The following is a 26393-nucleotide window of genomic DNA, read 5'->3' on the forward strand; positions in this document are numbered from 1 at the left end:
CTCCTTTTATCTTCCGCAACAAAGGACAATAATTCCTTTATCTTCTTCATCTATTCCTCTTCCTCACAGCTTTAAGCTTTCCACCATTATTTTGCTTGCCTTTCCTTCAGAGTACTTGGCTGTAAACATCAGCACAGACATTGCTTTTGTACCTTTTACTATTGCTGATGTTTCTCACAGATATACGTAAGTATGTGTCTGTATGTAACTTCACTGGTACCATAACTTGGGAGTTGGAATGAATGTGTTTGTTTGTATTGAGTCAAGGAGATGAGACTGGGAGCTATAGTATGATCCAAGGAAGAGAGAGGTAGGGCTGTGTCTTGGAAATGCCTCTAAAAATTATCCTCAAATCTGCAAATGCCTGTTTCAGTGCAGTGTATTAAAATATAGTGAAATTAGAGAATACTTTTGAACTCAAACAATACACTTTAATCACAAATGAGATTTTGTGACTGACTTGCCTATCCTGGCAGAAAGCTTGAAGTGGTATATAGCAGAATATACAAAGAAATACAGCCTAAAACAAAGGCTTTGGGTGAACTGGCCCGTTCATCCCGTGGAGTGTTTTCACCTCACAGTGGCACAACATGAAAGACCCTGATAAGGGCAATTCTTGATCAACTCTGAAGTCCTTTTGCAATACTGTATGCTTGGCAGATTGTTCCAGGAACCTTTTATTTATTGCTGTTGTACTGGCATTTTCCCTCTAATACTGGCTGCTGTGATGGAGAGCAGTGGGAGGGGTTCAGAAACCCATAGTAAGGGGAGAAACATTCATCTTTTTTTTTTTTTTTTAACCTTCATGAAAGGGAGCAGGAAGAACAAATTGGATTCTTGCACTTCCCCAAACCTGTCTCTTAATAAAGGCAAATATAAAAGGGGTCTTTATACTGGGGAATTTTGAGATATGCATACAGAGAAGGCAGAAGTGGCTTGGGTACATCCAGAGGACAAGAAGAAAGATATGTGGCCAAGAGATACTATGCCTTTGCCCTTGAGATGAGAACCATGTAGATGAATTGGCACTATGTATTCATCTACTTGGTCTTTATCTGCTTTTTTTTCCTTCTAGTATTTATGTTTTTTTGTTGTTTGGAGGTCCTTGCAGCATACTGTGGGCATAATGAAAAGTTCAGATGATAACTTGTCAAATAAAGCTGCTTGACAGAATGAGCTTAAAGGAAGATTTTCCTTTTCCTGGGTTTCTGCCAAAGATTGGATTTAGATAGTTGTAGGTCAGATTCAGTGTCTACGAGACAAGTGTCTTTCAAAGTCTGACAGACTTAGCGAGCTTCTTGGCTATCAAGCTTATAATTGCACAAGATAATCTGTGCTGTTTGTTTTGAAGAGCCAAAGAAGTTCTTATGTTTCCTACCCTTTAGTACTGTGCAACTTTTGTCATTTTAAACTTTTTTTTTTTAATTACACATAATATTTTGGAATGGTAATCAGTGCTGCGTTTAATTCTGCTGACTTGATATCTGAAGCATCCTGGTCAATCTTTTAATGTTTTGGAAGATTTATTTGGAGAGCCTTACTTTGGCTTATTTTTTTAGTATGATGTGTGCAAATACTGTGCTGCAACTTCTTACTGTTGTGCTCCTTTTTCTTAATGCTTGTAGACATTTCTTCTATCCTGTCTGAAGAGAAGAAACAGGTTAATGGTAAGTATTCACCTGGGGCAAGGTGGGGAGTGAATCTTAAACTTACCTGAGTATTGTTTAATGCATGATGCTTATCCAGGCTTCTCTGTGTCTTTACATTTGAATCTGATGTTGAGGCCGTAGTGATCTTTGGGAATTATGGAAGGCAAAATCCTAATCAGGCATTGCAAATTCAGTGAATAAAAGTGTTAGAAGATGGCTGTGCAGTAGTATAGAAAAGTAGTATAGAAAAGGGAGGTAGAAGATGGACGAGCTTTCTACTTGAGAAGGTAAGTCAGAAATAACTGTGTGCTATTGAAATGTGCCACTGCAAAACTGCCAGGCTTTTTAATCCTCAGTATCAGAAATGCTAGGTGGCCCTGCAGCTGGAGTAGCAGAGATGTGACAAAATCTTGGGTAACACACAGAATTAAATTTGTCACTGGAAAACTAATTGAAATGGAGGTGTATTAGTTGAGCACAGCGTGACTGAACTACTTGAGGTGTAACTGTGGGAATGACTGGGCTGTTAATTGATGTAGCTCCGAGAGGAGCAAATGAAGTCCTGTGATACATGAGGAGGATGACAGTAGTCCTTGCAGAGATAGGGAAGTATTCAGGCTTTGCACAAGCTTTCACCGAGCCCTCCGTGATCACTGGGGGTCGCTTTGGTTGCTAGTGATTGAGAACTGTTTGTTTGATTTTGATCTTTTTAGGGAAAAGTTATGGAGCGATTAGTCATCTTGGTATAAGAGGCTGCTTAAAATAATACAGCTTATGAAGTCCAATCAGATGAGGTGTGGTGGGGGAGTGTTGGTGGAGGAAATAAGATGAATACCCGTGAAGGGAAGTAATACACTTTGTGCTGAAGGCTGACCTTTTAGCATGAAAGTGTATAAATTGGTCATGGAAAAGTCTAGGCTGAATCTTAGGAAAATGAGCCTGGAACAGTCAAATTTTGGAATGGCAGGAGGAGCAGAAACCGATACGACTGGAGATAGAGCCAGAGAAGCTCTCATGGTGGCGTGCCCGCAAGTCCAGGCATGGTTAGAGGAAACGTATTCACTGATGCTTTGTCAGATGAATTTGAATCTTGTTTTCTTGTGTTCTCATGCTGTCTTTCTTGCTGTCCTCTTGTGTTCTGTGAACGTTGTATTTGACTTTTAATAAAAGGCAGTTTACTTCTCAGTATGCACAAGCTTGAGCTACACAATAATGCCTACAAGTAAATATATGCCGTATAAAAGTAAGCAAGACTGATTTTATCTGTTCCTGTTTTGCTATATAGCCTTGTAGGATGTTAAGCTAAACTTTGTGACAGGGTTTTCTGCCTGACTTCTGGAACGAACAAGTTGGAACGTGTCAATCTTGCTTTGAAGGGCAGGGAGAATTAGAAAACAAATTTTGCTTTATTTTATCAGAATTATATCAATTGGCAGCGGTTAGTAGTCATTAAATACACCATAAGTATTTTGATTCAAGTAGAAGACTAACTGTAGCATCTATTTCAGTGTTCATCTCCTTGGTTATGTTTGTTCATGAAATCCTTACTTTTTGTGCTTGTCTAGCTGTCTGGAGCTTTCCTATGTTTCTTTCATGTTCACAGTAGATGCAGATAAAGAATAATAAGCAGTACTCCTTCTTTCTTCCTGTCTTGCTTCCCCTTGTGCTCCCAGAAATAACTTTTGTCTAGATTATGTGACTTGTCAAGAGATGTAGGAAATTATTCTGATTGTGTTTTCCAGTGAAACTGCCTGATTTTGAAATTGCCTGATACTGATGCTTGCTTCTTGTATTCAGTTTACCTGTTTGGCAAGACTTTTTCCAAAGTAGGAAAGGTCAGTTCCTGGGGTTTTTGCCCTGACTTTGACTGTCGTGGACATACTTATTTTACCTTCTAAGAGGTTTGTTGTATTCAGTTGCTGTGTCTCAGCGTAAACTTAAGCTCTTGTAAACTTAAGCTCTTGTAAACTTAAATCAAACTGAGACTAGAAATAAGCAGCGCTGTCTGACATGTGGAAAGAGGAGCCTACATGGGCACCAATTTTTTATTTTTTTAAATTTTTTTAGGAAGTTCTGGGCACTAGTGAAGACATTTATGTTGTATTGATCTAAAATAAATAAATGATTATTGTGTAGTATGCTCAGATCAATCAAATATATCCTTGATTTTTGTGAACATCAATTCTGTATAATGTAAGGGACAATGAAAGCTGAAGCTTCCAGAATATATTACTCATGGTAACAGTCTCAAAGGTGGATGTGCTCCTGGACATCTCTTCATGTATGAGTTTCAAACAAAAGACACCAACATTTCAAAACACTGCCATTCCCAAGGCATACTTGAAAACTTTCTATTTGTTTGAAAGCAAGTTAGCATCAAGCACATACTTTAAAAATGATCTTCCCAAACTTGCACCTTCAAGCTAAACTGAATTTATTTTGTACCCAAACTATTAAGATGAAAATTTCTGTAATATTAATGGTAAAATAAATGACTTTGGCAGTTCTGCCATCTGAAAACAAGCTGGTGTTTGAGTATAAATGCATCAGAACTTGAAAATACATATGGCATAGAAGAGGGTGATGGGAGGAGAGTTTGAGTTAGCGCTTCAAGTACAGAAACCTAAATCTCATGGTTCAACCAGCTGGAATTCTTTACTGTAAGTAATATATTCATTCCTATTTTTTTTAATAATATTTGGAGTTTATAAATATGGATTGGGCTTGTTCTGGGCCTTCAAAGAACAAAGAAAACAATAGATAGGGAAAGTTTTCACCGAATTCTAAAGTAATTTAGGCTAGAACAAACATCTGGAGCTAGTTTGGTACACTCCCCTTGCTCATGACAGGGTGAACTTTGATGCTAGATCAGTGTGCTCATGAGCAGCCCCATGATCATGGGAAGGGAAGAGGTCTGTGGTGGTGTTTTGTTTGTTTTGTTTTTCAATAATATAAACAGAATTTTCCTTGATGCTACTTGTCTGTTGCTTTCTGCTGTTTCCCTCTGTGAAGAGTCTGGCTGTCTTTTCTTTACTTCTTCCTCCCCACCCCCTTTTCTTTAGGTAGTTGAAGATCGCACTGAAACTTGTCCCTTAGCCATTTCTTCTGCAGGCTGAAAAAGCCCAGTTCCCTCAGCCTCCTCTCATGTATTTTGTGCTCCAACTGCTGACCATCTCCGTGGCCCTTCCCTGGACTCGCTTGTGCATAGTAATGGCTGCCCTGCACTGGGGAGCCAAAACTGGACACAGTACTTCAGATGTGGTCCCACAATTGCTGAACAGAGAGGAAGAATCGCTTTCCTCAAGCTGATTGCTATGCTTTTGCTGAGGATACAATTGGCTTTCATTGCCAAAAGGGTGTAGTGTCTGTCCTGGCTTCTGCTGTCTGTTAGGTCCCCAGGATGTTTTCTGCAAAGCTGCTTTCTATCCAGTCAGGCACCCAGCCCGTTTTGTTATATAAGATTATTTTGTCCCAGGTGCAAAACTCTGCATTTGCTTTTGAGCTTCATGCAGCTTCTGGCAGCCTATTTCAGGGTCCCTTTGAATTGTAGCCATGACCTTTAGTGTTTCAACTGCTTTCACTGATTTGTTATCATCTACATAATTCCTGACAGTGGGACAGGGCGTGTGCTTCATGCTGCTAATCAGGATGTTGAACAGCCCTGGCATACCCTAGGGAATGCCAGCTGTAATTAGCCAGCAGTTGGACTTCGTATTGTTGACAGCACCTTTTGTAACTGGCTGCCCTGCTAATGCTCTGTCTAGATCTTAGTCCACCTAGCAAACTCTCCAGTGTGGCTACAAGGAGAACCTGAGAGAGACTGTCAGTAGCCTTCCTATCTGATCTCTGTGGGATTTTGCCAGCAAGTTCACTCAACAAGCTGAAGTTTGCTCTCATGAGGTGCGGAGGTGCTTGCTTCTCTCGGTATCTTAAACACCTTCATTTCCTATTTGCTGTCAGCCTTTGGATTCACGTCCAGTTCTTCGTTATTTATGACCACTGTGATCAGTGGGGTCTTAATTGGGTCTTTGATCACCTGAATTATTCTCTTTTTATTACAATGTGATTTCTTGTTTTCACTTACAACCTTACAGTATTTCAGAATAGTTCAAAATTAACTTGGTTTGTGAGAATGTCCTGTCTTATTCTGGCTGTTTGTATATTTCTGTTGCCCCGCAAAAGCATACAGGAGTGTGTATGAATTTCTCTTAATTATTTCTCATAAATTTCTCTTATCCATAGAGACCAGTATAAGCATATAGTATATGTCTCTGTTGTGGTTTAACACCACTAGGTACTCAGGCACTGTACAGCCACTCTCTTGCTCCCCCTCCTCAAAGGAACAGGGGTAGAAAATACAATTGAAAATGGCCCGAGGGTTGAGATAAGGACAAGGAAATTGCAAATCAATTATTCTCATGGGCAAAACAGGCACAGTGTAGAGAAGATAAATTTCATTTATTGACAGTTGGTAATAGTAGAGAGGTATGAGACCTAAGAGCAAACTAAAAACACCTTCTCTCCATCCACCTTCTTGCACCCCTTCCCCCGAAAAGTGCAGGGGAACGGGGGCTGTGGTCAGTCCCTGATGCTTCATCCTCTCCACAGGATGCCGTCCTTCCTGAACTGTGGGGGCTGCCCACATGCTGCAGCTCTTCAACAACTGCTCCCACACGGCTCCGTACCACGGGGTCCATCCCCCAGGAGCAAACTGCTCCAGCACGGGTCCCCCACGGGCGGCAGCTCCCCCCAGACCCCCTGCTCCTGCGTGGGCTCCTCTCCACGGGCTGCAGCTCCGGCCCGGGGCCTGCTCCTGCGGGGGCTCTCCATGGGCCGCAGCCTCCTCCAGGCCACATCCACCTGCTCCACCGGGGGCTCCTCCACGGGCTGCAGCGTGGAGATCTGCTCCGTGTGGGACCCGTGGGCTGCAGGGGGACAGCCTGCTCCACCAGGGGCCTCTCCACAGGCCGCAGGGGAACTGCTGCTGCCTGCCTGGAGCACCTCCTGCCCTCCTGCTGCACTGACCTGGGGGGCTGCAGAGTTGGTTCTCACTCCTCACTCTCTCCCAGCTGTTGTTACACAGCAGTTTTTTTTTTCCCCTTCCTTCAGTCTGTTCTCCCAGAGGCCCACCCAGCGTCACTCCCTGGCTCAGCTCTGGCCAGCAGCGGGTCCCTTTTGGAGCTGGCTGGAGCTGGCTCTGATCTGATATGGGCCAGCTGCTGGGCTCTGCTCACAGAGGCCATCCCTTCAACCAAGACCTTGCTATTTTAGTCCAATATAGTCCCTGAAAAAGACTTAGCCTTTGAGAAGGCTTTTATCATGAGATGATTGGTTTTCTTTTGCAGTGATCTGACTGTTCTGTCATTTAGCTTCCTTGGCAGCTGCAGATGGTGTGTCCATAGGGGTAATTAGAAAAAGAATAAGTAGTTCCAGCCTGTATTAATTGTTTTGGGTTAATTCCCCATCTGGACGGTTTATAGTTCTGGCAGATTGGGTTAGACCAGAATGGTCCTCTTTGTTTTATCTACATCCCACATAGCAAAGCCATATAATTCTTGTGTTTAAACTTGTAGTCTAACTACAAAACTTAATTGGCCTATAAAAGATAATTCATGTGTGAATTCTCATTTTCTTAGATCGTTATTTTATTCGTAGCCTTTTTAATTTTCCCAGGTCTGCCTTTGAATGTACTTGAAGCCAGTTCCAGCTGTCCAGCACTTACCAACTGTTACCTTAGACTTCTGCCTAACCATTGTCCAGTGAAATTGCTGCTATCTGTGGTGTTACAAATCATATTATATTCAAGCCTGTGCAGCATCTTCTATCTGATTTTATTTAGCTTCCTTGTATTGAAATTGATGAAAGATTGCAACTGCTTTAACCTGTTACCTGTGCTCAAATTGTTGCCAGATATGTTGTTTCCATTTAGTTAGATTAGTCCAATTGACTTTTGCGAAGGCTGACCAACTATTGTATCCAAGCAAAGGCTTTTTTCAGGTTTCCATGTTGTTTAATAATTAAAGCAAGTAGCTGAATTCTGTGAAAATCCTTAGCAAAGCACAAAGTAGAGCAATGTAGGCTGAACAAATAGTTCTGTTAAATTTATTCAGATAATGTTTTTTTCTGCTTTGCTATCACAAAGTATAAAAGCACAAGCTAATACCGAATGAAATGGAGACCAACTCACAAGTACCAGGAAGCCTGCATGCACAGGTTCTGTCGTATATGGAACTCAATTTCTGAAAAGGAACTTCATGTTCTAGGAGCCTACTCTCCAGGAGCGAGTGCTGAATAATAGCAAAATTTTAAGAAGTGCACGAGTACTTCCAGCAGTCCTGTGGAAAGAAAATAACATATATTGAGAAGGGGTATTTTGCATATGAAATACTTATTTTTATATATAAATATACATATCTTGTTATGGTTTTTATTAAATGAGTGTCACAGCACATGTTTTAATGACTGTCTGCCCTTTGTAGGTATGGTTTCTGAGAAGAATGTGCCAGGTGCTTCTGCTAGAGATTTAACTCCAAGGTAAGCTTTTATTTTTCATTCTTTTACACATTCTATTTAATAACTCTATGCAGTTCTTAGTAAATGAAGGCAACTTTTTACATGTTTAGATCTCAGTGTTTTGGCTAAAGGAGTATGCATCATAACTTTCCTACTTATAAGAGGATGGTAGAGGTTCAGGTTTAAACAACTTGCCAGAGGTCATACTGACCTTACAAGCAGATCATAACGCATGTTTCTTGGCTTGGTCTGCTGGTTTCTAACACTTTTACTGCCCTGCATTGCATATAAATGTACGGTTTATTTTCACTGGCTCCTCAGCCTTACTGCTTGAGAAAACTCCTGGGAAGTGATTCCAGCTGGGCTGATTACTTTTTTGACTTATTTGTCTGTGAAAGTATGAGTTGGCGTGCCTTGGAAAAGTGCCTCATTTCAGGCTGGAATGCTTTAAGATGTAATAGTGCTATCCAGGTTTCTGCAATTTGCAAATGTAAAACAAAGCAGACCCTAAAAAACCACTGTGATATGTCTGCTGTTGTCACTGAGGTATCATTCTACTCCATTATTCCTTGAGCCCTCAAGGTTCAGTTTCTGACTTTGAATCAAAATCTCCTGTGAATGGGTAATCTCTGGACTAGTTACGTGCAACCATCCCTTCTTTATGGGTCCAAGAGGTTCAAACAGTTGGCAGAAGTAGTTAGGTAATGGGGAAGGGAGAAGACAGTAGTAATGTAGATGGGAGGGGTTACCTTGTGGTGATAGAGTTGACTTGGACTGGGATTGCAGCTTCATGATGCTGGAGACAGGTCAGAACTGTAGGTGTCACACAGTGGAGAGCCAGGAGTAAGATAGTCAGATGGATAGACCCCACGAAAACGGGAAGAGAAAGGAAAAGCTTTTCTGGGTTTGGGTGGGCAAGTTACTGTGACAAAGAGATGTTGGAAACCCTGGCAAGTTTAAGGCAATGCAAGCAATCAGAAAGAATGCCCTTCAACTGCTTACCTTACCCTTTATTAATTGCAATGTTTGAGTTGCTTGGGAACATGGGAATGTAAAACCTTGATTTGGGGAGGTGAAGGGAATTGTGATTTTCTGATATGCGCGTGGAATCCATAACTCTTGGAACCCACTCTGGCAATTTAGTAATTTCATTTGGAGCCAAGGACTTTGACCATCTTTCTAGGAAGATTCATTTGTTGCAGAGGATGCATATGCTTTTTAAGTAAAGCCACTGTCACGTAACTTTAACTACAATGTGCTGACTATCAGGATGGGTAATTAGACTGCTTTTATTTTAATTGTCTTTTCAAAATTATTGGCTCTGGGATTACTTCTTGAAAACATAGTACATAATGTAATTGGCTGGTAACTTTGTGAAAGAAACTCTACTTGAAAACTGCTGGTTAAGCGTTTTGGTGTGCTGAAAAAAAAAGTATAATTTTCTTTCTTTCCTGTATATTTTGTTTTACAGTTATGACTGGTTCCAAACAGATGGTTTGATCACTATTGTCATATATACTAAGCAGAAGGTAAATGTATTTTATGAAAGAGATGATTACAAGATCCAGTTGTGATCCAGCTTGAATTCTGGGAGAATTTAATTAAAATGCTCCTTTTCCTTCCCTATGAAAGGATATGAATGCAGAGTTGGTGATAGTTGACTGTCAAGACAAAAGATTAAGGGGAGAGTTCATCCTGGCTGACCACTCGTATCTTATAGAACTTGGTAGGTACAGTATCTTTGCAGTTGAAAATAATGAATTTTCCTTCTGCTTTATTGAAACCTTCTCATCAGACCATATGTGTTTTATATATACACCAATTAACGTTTTATTCCCGTTTTATTGGAGATGATTACTTAAAAGTAGCCTAATGTCAAGGAATTACATTATTGACTAGCATTTTCATGTTTAGTATGTATGTAATTTTTTAAATCCCGTTTCTTATTTGATGTCCTAAGCCATATAGAATAAAATGTAGTAAGAAATTGGTGTAAAAGTTGTTCAGGATTTTCTGCAAGTGTATATTGTTGATGGTTTTTAAAATGCCCTTCATCAACAAGGACAAGAGGAACGATTTAGATGAACGTAGATTGTTAGTTTCACAGGAGTCACTGTGTTTTTTATTAAAGGAAGAAAAATGATGCTGTTCTTAATGTTAAGTATTAGCTTGCAGAAGTCACTGAGCCTAATATGAAGCAAGAATGAAATGTCAGGGCCAGATAAAGATGCATAGGGTTCTAGGCTCATTCTTCACTAAGTGCTTCTAGCTTTAAGCTGTATGTGTATGAGGACTAGAAGGTAATGTTTTTGCTTTAAAATAGTTTGTTTTTCTTTATTTCAGACTTGGATCATGCGGTTCGAGAAGACTTAGATGGTAAGTTGTCTCTTGCAACTCTTCCGTATCTCTTCTAACATCAGAATATAGAACTTGAGTTTATTTTTCTGACTTATCAGATACTTCGCGGTTTTTCTTACCATCAGCTTCTGACACTGTCAACCAAATTAATCCATTAAATTAAATTCTTTTTTTCGTTTTGGCATTGGGGTCTGTAAAAGTAATATGTTGATGGTTTTCTGATCCTTCTAAGTATCACTAAATGCTAAAATAATTAATTTTTTTCAGCTGCGTATTTGTAAACCATTCTTAAAGTGGGATTTTCTTAAGCTAATTTGTTCGTTCAGATGGTCTTTAAAAGAAAGGAGTAAGTAAATAATGGCAGTTTAATATTTTCAGTAAATAAGGATTCTGAATTCATGAGCATTATTTCTGACCAGATGGGCTGTGAGTATTGTCACAATGTATTTAGTAAATATGGTCTATTTATTATGCATGTTAAGCTAGTAATGTTTTAAAGTGCATTTAAAACATTACACAGAAATATCTGGAAGTGCATTTAATTTAGTATTATAATTTAATGCATTAATTCTCTGTGTCTTGAGAAATGACTAATTCTTCTAGAGTTTAATTATAATAGAGGAATGAAATTTTGTTGCACAAAATGTAAGTAAAAGTAACAGTATGAAACAATTTTCTTTTGTAGTGAATATTGCTGAAAAAGTTGGCAAGGTAGAGATTATCTTAAAGAAAAAGGATAATGTTCATTGGAAAGTTCTGGGACGGCCCTTGGAGAGTCATAATACGTTTATCAAACGCACAGACAGAGGTAAACAGTTTCATGGCCATGTTACCTGTGCTTTTAAGAATTCTGGGGGCAAGTTAGGCATACTTGGTTTCTCCCAGGATTTTTCTTTTCTGTAGTCATACTTCATTTCTTTCAAGAATGTTTTCTGGTCTTGTTGAAAGCTGTTCAGGTATTCTTCTTGAACAGATTCAGGATAGAAGCCTCTTTTTATGTTTTTCCCTCGGTTTGATTTGCTTGTTTTGTCCCACAGTAGAATTGGAGATCTTTCAGGTTTGCTGAAAGACTGGGAGAACCTAACAGGGGAATGTGAAAACTGCTTGAGAGTTGTTGACATCTTATGGCTATCTGTGTGCGTAATATCCCTTCTTCTATATGAAAACCTCATTAGACCCTGAGAAGATGGTGCACAGCCTTGTGTCAATCAATGTAGTAGTAACTGTAGCAAAAGAACAAAAAACCTTGCTTCCAACTGTTACTACAGATGCATTTTCAATGCTGTAATGTTGTTCCAGCAGCTTGCATCTTTGTACCTTGCCCTGTGCTTAAATGAGGCACTTAAAGCCAGCTCTGAATAAGCTACTGTGTTTGTATGAATACATTTTGTGGTAACAGAATAGTATGAACATGAAGCAGCATTCAAGTGCATTACCGTGATCACTGTGATTTTTTTTTATTACAGCTAAATTAGGAATTTCTACACAATTACATTATATAATATAAAGGTGTTCCTGATGTTATTGCAACTTCCCCTGTTTCTCAAAAGCTCTGTTGGCCCTCTGCCTACTTATGCTCAAAAACTGACTTTTTGCCTTTAGTCTGCCTTATGTGTAAGAGCAAAGCCGTACACTTTAAGAGCTAATTAAATGTTGATCACCGTGTTGTATACCTCTTACTGTCTCTTAGTTAAGGTAATTAGGCCTTTAAAGTTGAGAGATTACTGTAGTCCAAAAAAAGGAAGACTGTATAAAAGCACACCTCTTAGGTACACTTAGGTTGTGCAGATTGTAGTTTAGCTTATGAGTGTTTCAGAAACTGTTGAGTCCACTTTAACGTTAGAATTTTCAATGTTCAAAAGAAAAAAAAAAAAGGAATATACCAGAAGGTTTACAGAAACAGAATGTTCAGTCTTAAGTACTTTTCTTTTATTCCATCTCTGCACTTTCAGCTCAGCCATAATAATTAAGACTAAACAATGCAAACAGGAGCCTTCAACATCTACATGTTTGCATAACTTCTGTGTGTATAATTTCGTCTTACGTAGCCCCTCCCAGTTAGTGCTTATAATTGTGTCCCCTTGTCTCTAAATTGTCAGGGTTTCAGTTTTGATTCCACTTCCATGGGAGCAAAATAGTGTTAAATGTAGAGAAATACCTCTTATACTGAGAGCATAGAAATAGTAATTAACAACTCTAGATTTTCTTTTTCCTGTCTTTACTGGATGTGAAATTTTAGTTTTGTATACAAAACTACTTTTTCTGAAGTATAGAAACTATCCTGGAAATAAAATAGTCTAGACTTCCAGCCTGGTAAGTAATTCTGACCTCAGAAGTGAAGTAATGCATTTTTATATGTGGAGTTAAACAGGTCTTTGAAGAGAAGTTTGGATTTTCTTTAATAGACTGCAGAAACTGTTAGTACAAAGTGTGTTGCAGGTACAGAGGTTTTCCTTAATGCTACTACAGTGTAGTGTGGTTTATTTTGCATTCTGGGATAGTAATATTACCAGGGTTAAACACATGCAGTTTGACTATTTACCTATGCCCACGCCAGGAGCACTTTTAACACAGAACGTTACGTCAAGTAGTATTGTGAACCATAGAATGGCTTGGGTTGGAAGGGACCTTAAAGACCATCTCATTCCAACCCCCTGCCATGAGCCACCCACTAGATCAGGTTGCCCAGAATCTTGTCCAACCTGGCCTTGAACACCTCCAGGGATGGGGCATCCACAGCTTCTCTGGGCAACCCGTTCCAGTGCCTCACCACCCTCTGAGTGAAGAATTTCCTCCTAAACCCTGCAGTAAGATAACATAAATGTGTATGCTGCTGACTAGAGTCCAATTTACTATATATTCATAGCCTCTTAAGCTACTCCAGTGCATAGCTGTGAGATAGCTGAGAAAGGTCTGCAAGGACTATATAAAAGGGCAGAGGAAGGATGTACTGGTTTTGTAAACAGCTGTACTTACATGATGTATCACTTGCTGTATAAAAAACAAATAAGCATTAAAAAAAAAACAGTCAGTGCCATAAGTGAAGTAACTTGCTCTTATTCTATTGAGAGGAGTTCCTCAAATTTTGTCATGGCTGAGGAGAGCAGGTGGAACAACTGCTGTGAGGTATATAGTGACTTGTGTGGCATGTCTGTACTGAACTCTGCAGACTGGTGCCTCTTCTAGGCAAGCAGGCAGGCTAGAGCAACAGAAGCAGCACTGGTGTTGAAGTAGGGCCTTGAGATCTGCTTTGCTTCCAAGACCTGAGCTGTCTAGTTAAAGCTATTTTATAGCTTTATATCTGGCATTTTTGTTCTGCAGTATGTGTGTGGCAGCACAGATGCATTGCCTTAAATATTCTGTTTTTCTTTTCACTCAGGTTTACATATTTTCTACTACTTTCCCTCAGCATGCCCTTTTACTTCCCTTGAGTATGAGAGTCTTGCTTGAAGACAATATAACTGATAATGTATAAATTCTTCCACTGCTTAAAAACATCTGAAAATCTGGGAGCAAATTGAAAAGTAGTTATATAAATTTATTCTACATGTGGGTTTTTTTCTATTTTATTCAGCTTGTGTAGGTTCGTAGTTCTTTTGATAAGTTGCTGATGTTCTAATAAAATTAGTAATTTTAGTCAGAGTATTTCCACACTTCCAGTTGTGTTAATAGAACTCATGTCGTGTGTGTGGATCAAGGTGCTCTAGTTATTGATTCCAGCAGAGGAAGATCTTCATCACAGAGTGACATCTCTAACCTGATGCCGTGATCTTTAAGAGAACAGAATGGATTATTCTTTTGTAAACATGTCCATGGAAACAAAATCTTATTGAAGGACTCCAGTTGAGCAAATACTGGTACTGAATTATTTCTTTCGTCCTTTTGACTTGCTTAGGAGTGAATGGTCCAACCTCTGCAATGCAGCTTTATGGCCATACACAAAAAAAACTAATTCTGAAAACTAAAGTGTTTAGGATTTTGCTGGAAAAGTTTAATGCTGTCAATAAACAGTATGATTAATTTTAAGATAGAATTAGAGAAGACCTGATGCTGTGACACTGACACTCAATGTTTGCACAATCCTGGAAAGCTTGATGAAGCCAAACATCCTACTTTGAAAACTAGAAATTGCTGCTAAGCACTTTCATCATGCTACAGAATTGTGAGAGCAGTGCCTTTTGCTTATGTATAATAGCAAATCCTGTGTCTTTGGCATCTGCCAGTAACTTGGCTTCATGTGTAGCTGAAAGCAACTGTTCTCCAGCTTGCTATCAGATGCTGGTGTTGCGAAAGGCTTTTCCACATTGCCAACTGTTTTTGCTTGTGACTCCAAATTTTATTGGGACCACTAATTTCATTTAATACAGTAAAGAGGACAACCTAAACAAGGAGTTTGCTCAGTCCTAGAAAGGTCTGAATGTTCAAAAGTCAGATCAAGTGATTTAGAACAGAAGTTCTGTATGGAAAATTAAAAAGGGGGAGGTAAAGGTTAGTTTGTTATGTGTAGAAAAGGCTGGAATTCATCAGATCAGAAAGGTCAAGAAATGGTGAATCAGTTGATGAATCAGTTTTTTAATCTCTCTCTCTCCATCTCCTTACAAATATCTGGTACAATATTAACTGATGAGTACTGTGGGATATACTGCCAACCACCCATATCCTTTCAGATAATTCTTAAGTCTGAAGAATTGACAGCAATCTGAGTTTACATTATGCTAAAGTGTGCTCTACTATATATTATTTGTGTACTGTAAAAGACATGGTATACAAATATACAAAATGTATACTTAGCAATCTTAGTATATATTGTTTTTCAGAAGAATGATAGAAGAACAAATTACAACAAACGTTTTATAAAATTTCTTTTATAGCTAGAGAGCTGCTGCTGTTTTGCTATACATCAAGATTGATATAAAATTGTATTATTGCCTTTCGTTTTTCAAGGCAATTCTTTTGGTACATCTGAAATGTTTGCTCGTTGAAAATAAGCAAGTTTTTAGGATGTTAGATGAAAGATGACGAGTAAATATTAATGTAAAAAGGTCTATGTCTTGTCAGAGGCTTTACATCATGTCTCTGCAAGCATTTATGGTGTATAACTCACTAGTAGATAGTTGAATAGCTTAAAACAAGGGTAAACAGAAAAGCACCATGGTCACCTACTGTGACAATAGTGGTATGTAATGAATATGATACTAATTTAGTCCATGCACAAACTTCATGCACAACTGAGGTTTAGTAATATGGATGTGTATTTCCAGGCATAACTATGCATATTTACAGACCTATTTAGGCAGTGTGGTACTATCAGCATGCTAATAGTTTTAGGTTAGAGCTAAAATACTGCGGTACTGAAACAAGGGTTTAGCTGAAAAATGTTCTTCGTCAGGTAGAAGTGGAAAAATGACTTCTGGTCATCCTCAGTTTACATCCCCAGTTTTGTATCCAGATTTCTTCAATATGCTTTAATTTGCCTTATGTGGCAATTATTATTCCTGCGGATATTTTAGGAAAGCCAGGACACTTGTCCCCAAATAGTCAAATGCTAACCTATTATGGCAATGGCACAGGCCTATGTCAGTTAACTGAGTATTGCAGTTAAGGAATATCTTGCTGTATTTGCCTTCACAAACAGCTGTATCGACAGAAGTTTGTACTTTACATATGACCTTGTAGTTGGTTTAAGTAAGCATGTGAACGTATAACTGGAGTTCATCGTTTCTACGTAGCTAAAGGGCAACAAATCCTGTCCAAAATACTGATGATGCTAAAGTGTGCTTTGCCTATATAGGCATGTATGTTAGTTTTATCTTATGTCAAGTGCAAGTATTTAAGCATTGGTATTGTGTACCTAAAAGAAAAAAAAAAAAAAAGGTGCAAAGCTCTTAGCTAATGAATGCTTCTAGGCTGTTAAACTTGTATATCTAAAGGTAAAGAGATTCCACATGAATGTGGACACTTGCATTTTCAAACTATTGTCAATAATTAAGTTTCTGCTGTAACTTGTTTTGCGTTTTGAGCAACATGGTAGAAATTCCTGTGGATGTTCTGAATTTGTAAGGTGCTCCGATATCCTGTGGCACTAATGATATGGTTACTGTAAGCGGACCGAGCTAGGGTAGTAGCTGATGAAACCATGCTGAAGGATACTCTTTAGTCAATATACGCCATCTTTCCACAAGAACTGTAAAGATACTTCCCTATAGGTAGCCATATCAGAAATATTGGCTGTGTTAACAGCAGTGAAGCTGCAACAGTGCAGGGTAGTCAGCGATTCTGTGAATAAATACCCAAGGTGCTGGGTGGGTTTAGGTAGTCTGCTAGTGAAGACTATGGTGCTGTGCCTCACTTCCTTTTCATTTGCATCACCCAAGCTGTTTTTAATCTGCATATGTGTATTCGTGCTGAATTGTTACGGTGAATTAAGTGCAGATACAATGTGGTACAAGTGGTTCTGCTTTCTGCTAGTAGCTGGTGTTTTTTCTACTTCTTAGTCAATGCTAACTAGTTACATGCAGATTCGGTCTGCAAAGTGCCTAACATGAAGCACCTATAGGTGATTCCTGAGCTAGATTCCTGAACTAGAAAAGTTATTTAGAAAAGGTAATGATACAAGAAGCTACAAGATACAAGATCTATTTGTAGTCTTTTTATAACAGTATATAGTGAAATACATGGCTTTTTCTCTCTCATTAAAAGATGTGTAAGAATAGAAGGACACAGGTTGAGGCTTAAGTAACAAGTAAAACCATGTTTTTAGGACTGTTCTACAGGAAATGCAAGCTGGTTTCTAAGACAGAAGTTACCCACGACACCAAGCTCTTCAGCTTAATGTTGCCTAAGAGCACCCATCTCCAGGTTCCCACTGGACAACATGTTTACCTCAAACAAATCATTGCAGGTAAGAAAAATTCAAAATGTGACCTGGATATATTAACATAAATCTCTATTTTGAGTCTATATTGTTTGCATTAAATTTGCTGGATATAGAATACTTTTTGTATTCTTCAGCTACATTTTTGTCTTTCGTTTAGGGACAGAAGTAGTAAAACCATACACACCTATATTGCCTTCTTTAACGCTGGATTTTAAGCAACCATCTTGCCATGATGGTGCACATATATATTTAATGATCAAAATTTATTCCTGTGGACTGTTCACGCAGGCACTTGACCACCTACAAATTGGTGAGTATATGGTTTGGGGGGTTTTGTGTTTTGTTTTGCAGCAATTGCTTTATCTGTTCAGTTTCACTGTCTGGGTATTGTGATGTTCTTATTGTTTACCTCCTTTTAAACTGGGGCATACTTATAACTCTTTCTAAGACTTATTCTCCATGCCCCAAACGTACAGGCTTATCCTCAGTGTAACTAGGAACTGTCCATTACATAACATTCTCTGGACTGATCTTCTAAATATGTTCATTTTGTATTTGAGTAGATATACTCTTAGAAAGTCTTATTGTATTTTTAATTAAAGAAAACTAGTTCTGTTTTATTAGACTTAAGATATACTTCCTTTTCTATTTCAGATATAAGGAAGATTTTTAACAATGACTTCACAAATGTTTATGTACTAGTATAATGTAGAATCCATCAAAACAAGACATTTTAATTGAACATCTGTTCCTTTAACAAAAATAATCAGTATTTGCTATGTATAATACTTTTCTGTAAAGAACACGAATGCTACAAAGATGGAGTATAAAGGAACCTTTTAAAAATCAGAATGCTAGTTAGCTTGTTCATCTCATTAAGATTTACCATTCTGTTTTGACTATACAGGGGACTATATTTCTGTCAGCAATCCTGAAGGTAACTTCAAGAAGTCACAGGTTCAAACTTCAGAAGACCTCTTTTTGCTGGCAGCAGGCACAGGCTTCACACCAATGGTTAAACTGCTGAATTTTGCTCTGACTGAAGTTAGTTGTCTCCGGTATGTACATATCTTATGATTTAGCACCAAGCTACTGTAATTTATAAGAAGAATGAGATGAAATGTGAGAGGCAAATCTTAGTATTAATAAAACAATTAAAAAAAGAAAAAGCATGAAAGCATTTTTCTTTGGTTTATGCCAAAAGCTGGAATGCTTTAGGGAATACTCTGTCAGAGTCTTCGGGAACTTGCACATTTGGTTATTGGCTACTGTCAACAAAAGGGGTTGATTTGCATTTTGGATTTTAGTTATGATATAAATGAGTTCATCAAGTAGAAAATCTGATTTCTTTTTTAAAACTAGTTTTACATTTGAGTGCTTTCTAATGTTGAAAGTTGCGATGTAGGTATTGTTTTCTAATTGAGAAATTATGGTTGTTTAGTTATGGCTTCTGTTTAACCTTTTATAATACCTTACATACATTTATATTGTTTTCACCTGTTAAGCAATAGTAACATATTTTTTACTGGAATAGTTCCAGTTGTCACAAAAGAGCAATTTATGTAAGCATGGGTTTAAGCTTATTCAAATGCATAAAAATGTGAGTATTGGAGATATGTTCTGTATGCTGCTCATAAAATCTCCAAAAGGAAACAATACTTCTTGCTGAAGTGAACTTGTTGTTTTGGCCACTTACGTCCTTCAGAACCCCAGAACTAGTACTTCTGCTTGACATGATTGTCCATGTGTATGCTGAATGTACTTATGTGTGGCCTTGCCTGGCAAATCCTATTCTTTGCTGTATGTGGAGAGAACGTACTCATGTCTTCTTCAAGTGTGTGTTGCCGAAAGTACATTTCTACAATATCATTCCTTTCATTGGTTTAGGCAAATCTTGCTACAATTTCACTGCATCAGTCAAACTTTTTATTGTGTTTAGTTGTAGTTGTTTTCTTTTTGATATCAGTTCTCAAAATCATTTCTTTTTAATTTATGGTTTTGTTGCTTTGGAAACCTGCCCCTTTAAAGTCTTCTATATGTATCTTTCTTCAGGTATTGCTCCATCTGTTTTCATTCAGGCATGTTTTTGATTGTTTTCTTTGTTTGTCACTCTTTGTTTTCTTTGAGGGCCAGGAGAGTAACTATTAAACCTACCATTGCTGAGGCTTCAAACTTGGAGAACAACTGCTAGCTGGCTGTTTCTTTTGCATGTCTGTCTCCTGTCTAATGCCACTGAGGAAATTTCTTCTTCTCATCCTTTGTGCTCAAACCAAAAAAAGACACCAGAGCATAAATTTACTATCTACTTCATTAACTGAAGCATAAGTTGAGACACAGATCCCTTTCTGTGCCTGAAGTCGTCCTTGAGTTGTGACTTAAGTCCGTTGGCTTCAAGAGATGACTCTTTCAGGAAGTCTAGAGATACAACAAAGTAAATACAGCCAACAGCTGGAGAGACCTGAACTGCTCTAGTGCTTGAAGCCTCTGACAAGTGGTCACAGAAATCTTTGAAATAAGAAACATTGCCATAAGAAGGTTGCAAAACTGGAGCAGTAATACATGCAACTGAGCATCCACGTGATCAGTTAACTCAAGACTTGGTTGCATCGTTTCTAATCTTCCTCTAGGCTCCATTGTGGTGAACAAATGGACCCAGTGCTTCACTCAGAAATTACCAGCCTTTTTTGAATCACAGCTTTGGAAGCCCTACTGCATTTTTAACCTCTCCCACAAGATCAGCACACTGATCCTTCCATATTCAGTAACAGTTATGTGTTCTTCCTCTGTTACCTATCGGTGTCTCTTACCCACTTGAGAATTGCTAGACTTTTCAAGACTTGGAGCAACTGGTTGAAGACTGTCCCTCTGTGGGCAGGAATCTCTTTGGAACCAGGCTGTTGGATAACTCTTCGAATATTTTCAGACTACACAGAGGTTTTGGGTTAGTTACTAACTTCTAAAAAAGACCAAGGTGTACATGAAGTGGTAGTCCAGTATTTTTAAGTATCTTCACTGCGTAACCATAGAGATACTGAGGCAGACTGCCTCTTCTTTTAGTAGTATCTCTGCTCAAGTTTTCTCACCCTTTATTTTACCATTTAGTTACTACAGACCACTTGATTATGTTTTACAAATGTAACTGTATATACTGTCTTTCTCCTGTTTTCAGCAGGAAACTGCCTAATTTCATTTGGCTTGAACTTTCAGTGTAGACATACATCTAGGTAATGGACAAATTTTGAGTAGTTATGGCATTTGTTTTACTGTTTGTAATTTTGAGATTTCCTCAGCTTTTCAAATCCCTAGGTACAGTTCTCAGTCCCATTCTCAGTAAATAGCAAACTGTGCTATGGTTTGATGTGAGACAGACACTAGCACTCTTTATTAGAGTTCAACCATTTCTGCAGCATCTATGAGGAAAATCTTTTTTCTTGAGAGGAGAAAAATGCGTTAAGCTAAAAATAACCTGGGAAAAGTAGGAGCCTAAATTAAAAATACTCAGATTTTGATCCGTTAGCATAGTTATATTTTTTTTGAGATCTGACCATGCTGGCATCTTGAATTTGGATTTTGATTACATTCAAGCAGACCCACAAGCAATTCTCATGTGTGAATAAATGCAGAGTATACAAGAGATTCTTGCTTGTGTTGGGTGTGGTCTCTTGTAAAAAAATGAGCAACATGAATTCTAAAAGAATGCATTGTCATGTGTGTCTTTATTTAAACTGTAATGTAAACCAAAATGTGACAGTGAGTGTAAAAAGTCCTAACTGAGGAGAGTATGCCATAGCTCAGCTTTAAAAGGAAATGCAAAGAATTACTTGTAGGGGCATGTTTTGAAAGAGATGAGCTGTGTTTGCATTGCTTTTAGCAATGTTTTGCCTCCAGCGTCATGCTTTGCAGATTTTCTTAATAGATTACATTTTTGTCGATGTGAACTGTTGTAGTTTGGGAGATTACAAAAATGGAAAATATGCCTGACCTTTAATTTTCTTTAAAGCTGTTGCAGGGGACAGTTTTACAGACTTGCTACTGTTTTCCTGTGTCTTTGAATTCAGACTCTCGTAATAGATATTAATTTGTAATACAGGGTTTTATTCAATATAAACAGAGGATGTTTTGGCTCATTATGTCTTTATGAAGCACATTTTGAAAGAGTATAAAGGGTTTAAATTGGAGGCCAGTCTTCTTAGTAAAACTAAAAAGGATTACATGTACTGCAATAATCTGTTTATAGAAAAGAATCTAAAAGCATACTTTATTCTTGTATTGCTATTGTCCAGTAATTACACGTAATCCTCTTTTGTGAGGACAGAGAGTATGTGCTGTTTGCATACACGGCTCTTCCAAAGCATGGTTTATTGTCAGTAGCAAATGATATGGGGCTGCCTGGCTTTGTGAAATAAATTAATCACCTGACACAATGCTTGGGAAATACTACAGAGTGAATTTGGATTTTGTTTTTTTAACTTATTGAGTGGAAAACTAGTATGTGAAGTAAATATAACATGAAAGCAAAACCAAGGACAGAAAAAACAGTAGTAAAAGATGCAAATCTTGACGTTTTGTCCATAACCAGAATAAACATGGTAGGTAACGTGTGTGAAAGACTTCTACAGCACAGACAGTGCTCATATCTACTCTGTCATTGAAGGATGACCAGAAGTGCTTATTTTAACTCTTCAGCATGATTTCTTGGGTACTCAGTACTAGCAGTTAGTTCAGGCTGCAGCAGCATATGTTTTCTTACTAGTCAAAGTAAATGAGTTTTTTCTTCTTGTCTTGGAGGCTCGTTAGGTGTTAGAATCTCTTGATCCAGTACAAGCATAAAGCTTTGTGTTTCTGACTGCTCTAGGCATATGTTTTCTGGTATTATTTTTGCTGTTTACCCACTTTTTTTTTTTTTTAGAAAATGTTGCAAAAGTATCTTGTGTGTGTATATATATATTTATATATGTATTTGTTATGTATGCACCTCATGTACATTAATATATATAAACAAAGTAAACATAATTTGCATCAAAAATTATCTTACCATGAAAAGTAACAATTGCCCTACCTTTGGATTGTGTAAGCTAGAACACAAATTGCAGAGAAGGTTGAGGAAGGATCTGGATAATGACTTAATGGTCACTTTATGACTTAATGGGCGCTTCAGCTGCAGAAGCAGTTTCTGTCTAGTTCTAGGCCAGTGGTAACTGAACCTCTGAGGTAGTACTGCTAACGGTGATGAACCTGCAGCTTTCCTACATAGTGTTTTTTGTTACTATCTTGCATCATTGGATTTCCATTCTTACTGCTTAGCCTACGTCTCCCTATTATTTTTTAAGTCTGTTATTGTCTACAATAAATGTGAAAAGCAATTTATTATTTCCCTGTCTGCAATATCTTTCTGTGTATGAAGCCATAATGATCTTTGTTCATCTTGTTTTTTCTCTTAAAGGCCAAATTGTATTTGGCTGAAGTATTCATTTTAAAGAATATCTATGCAGGTTTTTTTCCTATTTAAGATGACACTTCTTGAAATTCCACTTCTCTATAAGATGGGGTACATAATATAAAAAGGGTGTACAGAGTTCATAAACCGGCTATTAATTGCAGTAGTAGTGCTCAAATAATATCAAGAGACCATTAAATAAAACCTGACAAATAAGTATATTGTATTCTCAGTCATGCCTTAGTAACTTTAAGAGATTTTATTTTTCTTAGAACAGCAGTTCTTGAAGTAGAGATTGCAATCACAGGGTTGTGGCATTTAGAAGAGAGGTCACAAATCCAACAGCTTTCAGGTACAGCAAGAAATTTCTTATAGTGGGTTAGAAGCAAAAAGATTTGAGAATTGAAGAATTACATTGTCATTGTAAAAGTCTTCTGTATAATCCAGTAACTTCTGATTCTTTAACAAGTGTTTTAAATACAGAAACAATTTGTGCTTAAATTTTATTTATTTCTTTTTAAGGACAGTGAAGTTGATCTTCTTCAACAAAAAGGAAGATGACATACTTTGGAGAAACCAACTAGAGGAATTAGCTCTTAAAGATAAAAGGTATTTACAACTCTTGTATCATCCCAATGTATAGGGGAACAAACCTTGGGGCATGTAGTAACTGTACAGCTCTGGCACAAGGATAGATCCTGCTTCTGGAAACTTTTAGCTAGAATTTAATGAGACATAGGGATTGGAAGGAGATTTGGTTATATGTGCCACAGATATCAGCAGGGTATGTCATTGCCTTCTGGGAAGCAAAGAGTTTGTTTGATATGACAGTGTTTAATAGATGTTTATTGAAGATGGAGTGTTAGACGAGATGTTAGCTAAGACTAGCTGAGAAGCATTTAGAAGGTGAAGAAAATTAGCCTTAGTGATAGAAAATAGAGATATGCAAAGGGAGGGATGGAAACAATAGACAAGGATAGTCTACCATTGGAAGATTATTTTCAATTTAGTGAGGTGTCTTGAAAAGTCTCTTTGGTGTCACTTGGTTGCAAAAATACCGATATAGAAATTCCAAGTTCAAATTAGGCCCTACTTTCATTGTTACTTGCTGTTACTTTTTTCTGTTACAAAGTAATTATGGGTTAAAATGCACTAGTGCATAGGTAATATTCATTTACCAGGCTGTAGTTCTGTCAGGAGATGTAGGAATATATATGAGGTTGCCTTTTAATTTCAGTACCCTTGCTTTTATGACTAGCTAAATTATCAATGCCTAGATATTAGGTGAAAGAAGTATGTTTTGTTTGTGCTTGCTTAATTCTTAGTTGAGATTGTATGAACAAGCTAATTTGCATTGTTACTTCCTAGCATTGATGTGAAAAATCAGTATTATTTCAAACATAGTGATGTCTGGCACCTTCAAAGCTTCATAGTCTAGACACTGCAAATTTACAGCAAAATCCTTTTCTCCCTTTCAATAGGAGCCTTAGATACACAAGTGCTTGTTTTTCACTCAATAACTACTCTTAGTGGATTTTTGAAGCCAGTTAGAGTATTTTCTCGTTAATGAAATTGTGCAGACATTTTCACAAGTTTGGCTAAACATTCTTATTTCCCTGTTGATGTATTGAGCTACACCAACATTTGTATAAGTAAATAATGGAAAAACAAAATCTGTGCTTTAGTATCTTGAATGGTACCAGTTATTTTTTATTTATTTAAAGGTGGAATACACAACTAAAATTTTAAACATTTGAGGATTGCATTTAAGAATTAATTATCGAATATTGGAGGTGATTTGATTGACCTAGTTGGTAGGAACAACTAAATGTCTGTGAGAACTGATAGTGCGCAGTGAGAGTATAGCACAAGAAAGCAGACCTAGAAAACATCAGTGTCTCACTAATATCTTGTATAGCAGATTTCCAATCAAAGGTGATGTTTCTGAAGTATTCTTCTGCTTTCCAGGTTTGAGGTTCAATTTATTCTTTCAGAACCAAGGAAGGACTGGGGCGGTAAACAGGGGAAGATTTCTTTATCCCTTCTCTCTGAGTGTGTGAAAAGAAGCAGAAAAGACTCCAAAGTGCTTATCTGTATCTGTGGTCCAACACCTTTTACAGAACAGGGAGTAGAGTGAGTATTTTAGATGATGAATTAGAGAACAATGATTTTTTTTTTAATTTGATCACCTAACCAACCAGAATGTTTCTGACTTGGAAGTCTTTCAAAAATGGCTTGCTGGTGTTAGGTTAAAAAATTGAGTTACTAAAATTCAAAGCTGCTCTTCTATCACAAGCAGTTTTCTTCATTTTTATTAATGCATTTATTTACATCTGTACTCAATACTTTCATTATATGCCATATATTTAAGGATAAAGGGCTCTCTAACTTTTTCTTGCCCATTTTCAAAATATTGAACCAATATTGATGTCACAGCATTACTGAAGTCAAATTTGTGGATTTAATGGAGGGTGGAGTTGTCCAATAATCGTTATCTTTTGAGAAATCTGAGATACTTAATTGTTCATGTCTGAATAAAGGCAAGATAGTGCTAGATAGCTGCAGTGCTTCATCACTGTCTGTGGTGTGTTTTGGGTTCCAAATACTGTTCTTACAAATTTACTTTCTGACTTTCAGATACCTGAGGGATCTTGGATACTCCCAAGAAGAGATGCACGCTTTTACTGCATAAAACCATATGAGGATATCAATGTCTGTTTGTACAATACAATCTTATTTATTTACCTTCATGAATTTAAATAAGTGAGAAGCAATTTTGTAAAGACTTGAAATTTCACTCTTGGTACCAAACTGTTTCTTGGAGGAAATACATCTTTGACAAAAAATTTTATACTGTGTTTTATCTTGTCTTTGTAAATATTTTTGCTAATACTTTAGTCATCCAGGATGTTAATTTATTGTAGAGGGAAGCAGAAGTGTATAGTATACATTATGTAGGGTATTTCATGTTGTTTGTCTGTGAATATTCTTAAATTTATTGCAAGCACTGATTTTAGGTTTTAACCTGAAAAGCTTATTATTTCTTACTGTAAAAAGGCTGCAGAGCAATACTGTCCAAATTTTAAAATTGCACTGTAACGCAGGTAACCAGTTATTCAAAAATGTTCGTTTTCCTCTGAAATCTCTATTTGACTTGCAGGTGATCCAATTATGTTTTCTGGCTTTGTAAACAAAGAATAAAAGTAACTTTGGTAAAACAAAAAATTATCTCAGATAATAATAAAAAAAAATTTACATTACAAAATGTATTTTTGTAAATTTTCTTTATTTTCAGTTTATAATGTGACACAGAAGGATTTCCAGAGGCTTAGGACACCAACTGAGAACTCATTGCAGAGGCATAATCTTGGTCTGCCATGAAGTTTTCTGTGTGGCTACATTGATATTATTCATCACTTATCTTGAGCTGTTCTGAGGGTAAAAACATGATAGCCTGTGGCCTGCAGACACCATGGTAAGGACCGTGGAAGTACCTAAAAATAATTTGACAGGTTACAGTATTATTAAACATAATGTAATAAAAGAAACCCGTAGATTC

The 26393-nt window shown here is 37.5% G+C and overlaps 1 protein-coding gene across 4 annotated transcripts in view; it reads left to right on the forward strand.

Annotated features, from left to right (window-relative positions):
* The window catches only part of LOC310896433 (cytochrome b5 reductase 4-like), a 35138-nt gene extending 9039 nt beyond the window's left edge, over positions 1-26099 (forward strand). For 3 of the 4 annotated variants that reach the window (XM_083828706.1, XM_083828705.1, XM_083828707.1), the window contains exons 5-16: positions 1626-1667; positions 8129-8183; positions 9634-9691; positions 9795-9888; positions 10506-10538; positions 11206-11328; positions 17281-17421; positions 17555-17707; positions 18305-18455; positions 23357-23443; positions 24803-24967; positions 25472-26099. In XM_083828706.1, the coding sequence (XP_083684832.1) occupies positions 1626-1667; positions 8129-8183; positions 9634-9691; positions 9795-9888; positions 10506-10538; positions 11206-11328; positions 17281-17421; positions 17555-17707; positions 18305-18455; positions 23357-23443; positions 24803-24967; positions 25472-25526 (1157 nt within the window). In that variant the 3' untranslated portion in view covers positions 25527-26099. The other variant, XM_083828708.1, reaches the window with a different exon arrangement.
* The last annotated feature ends 294 nt before the right edge of the window (positions 26100-26393 follow it).

This window comes from Anser anser (assembly GCF_964211835.1).
Source record: "Anser anser genome assembly, chromosome: 3".
Lineage (NCBI taxonomy): Eukaryota > Metazoa > Chordata > Aves > Anseriformes > Anatidae > Anser > Anser anser.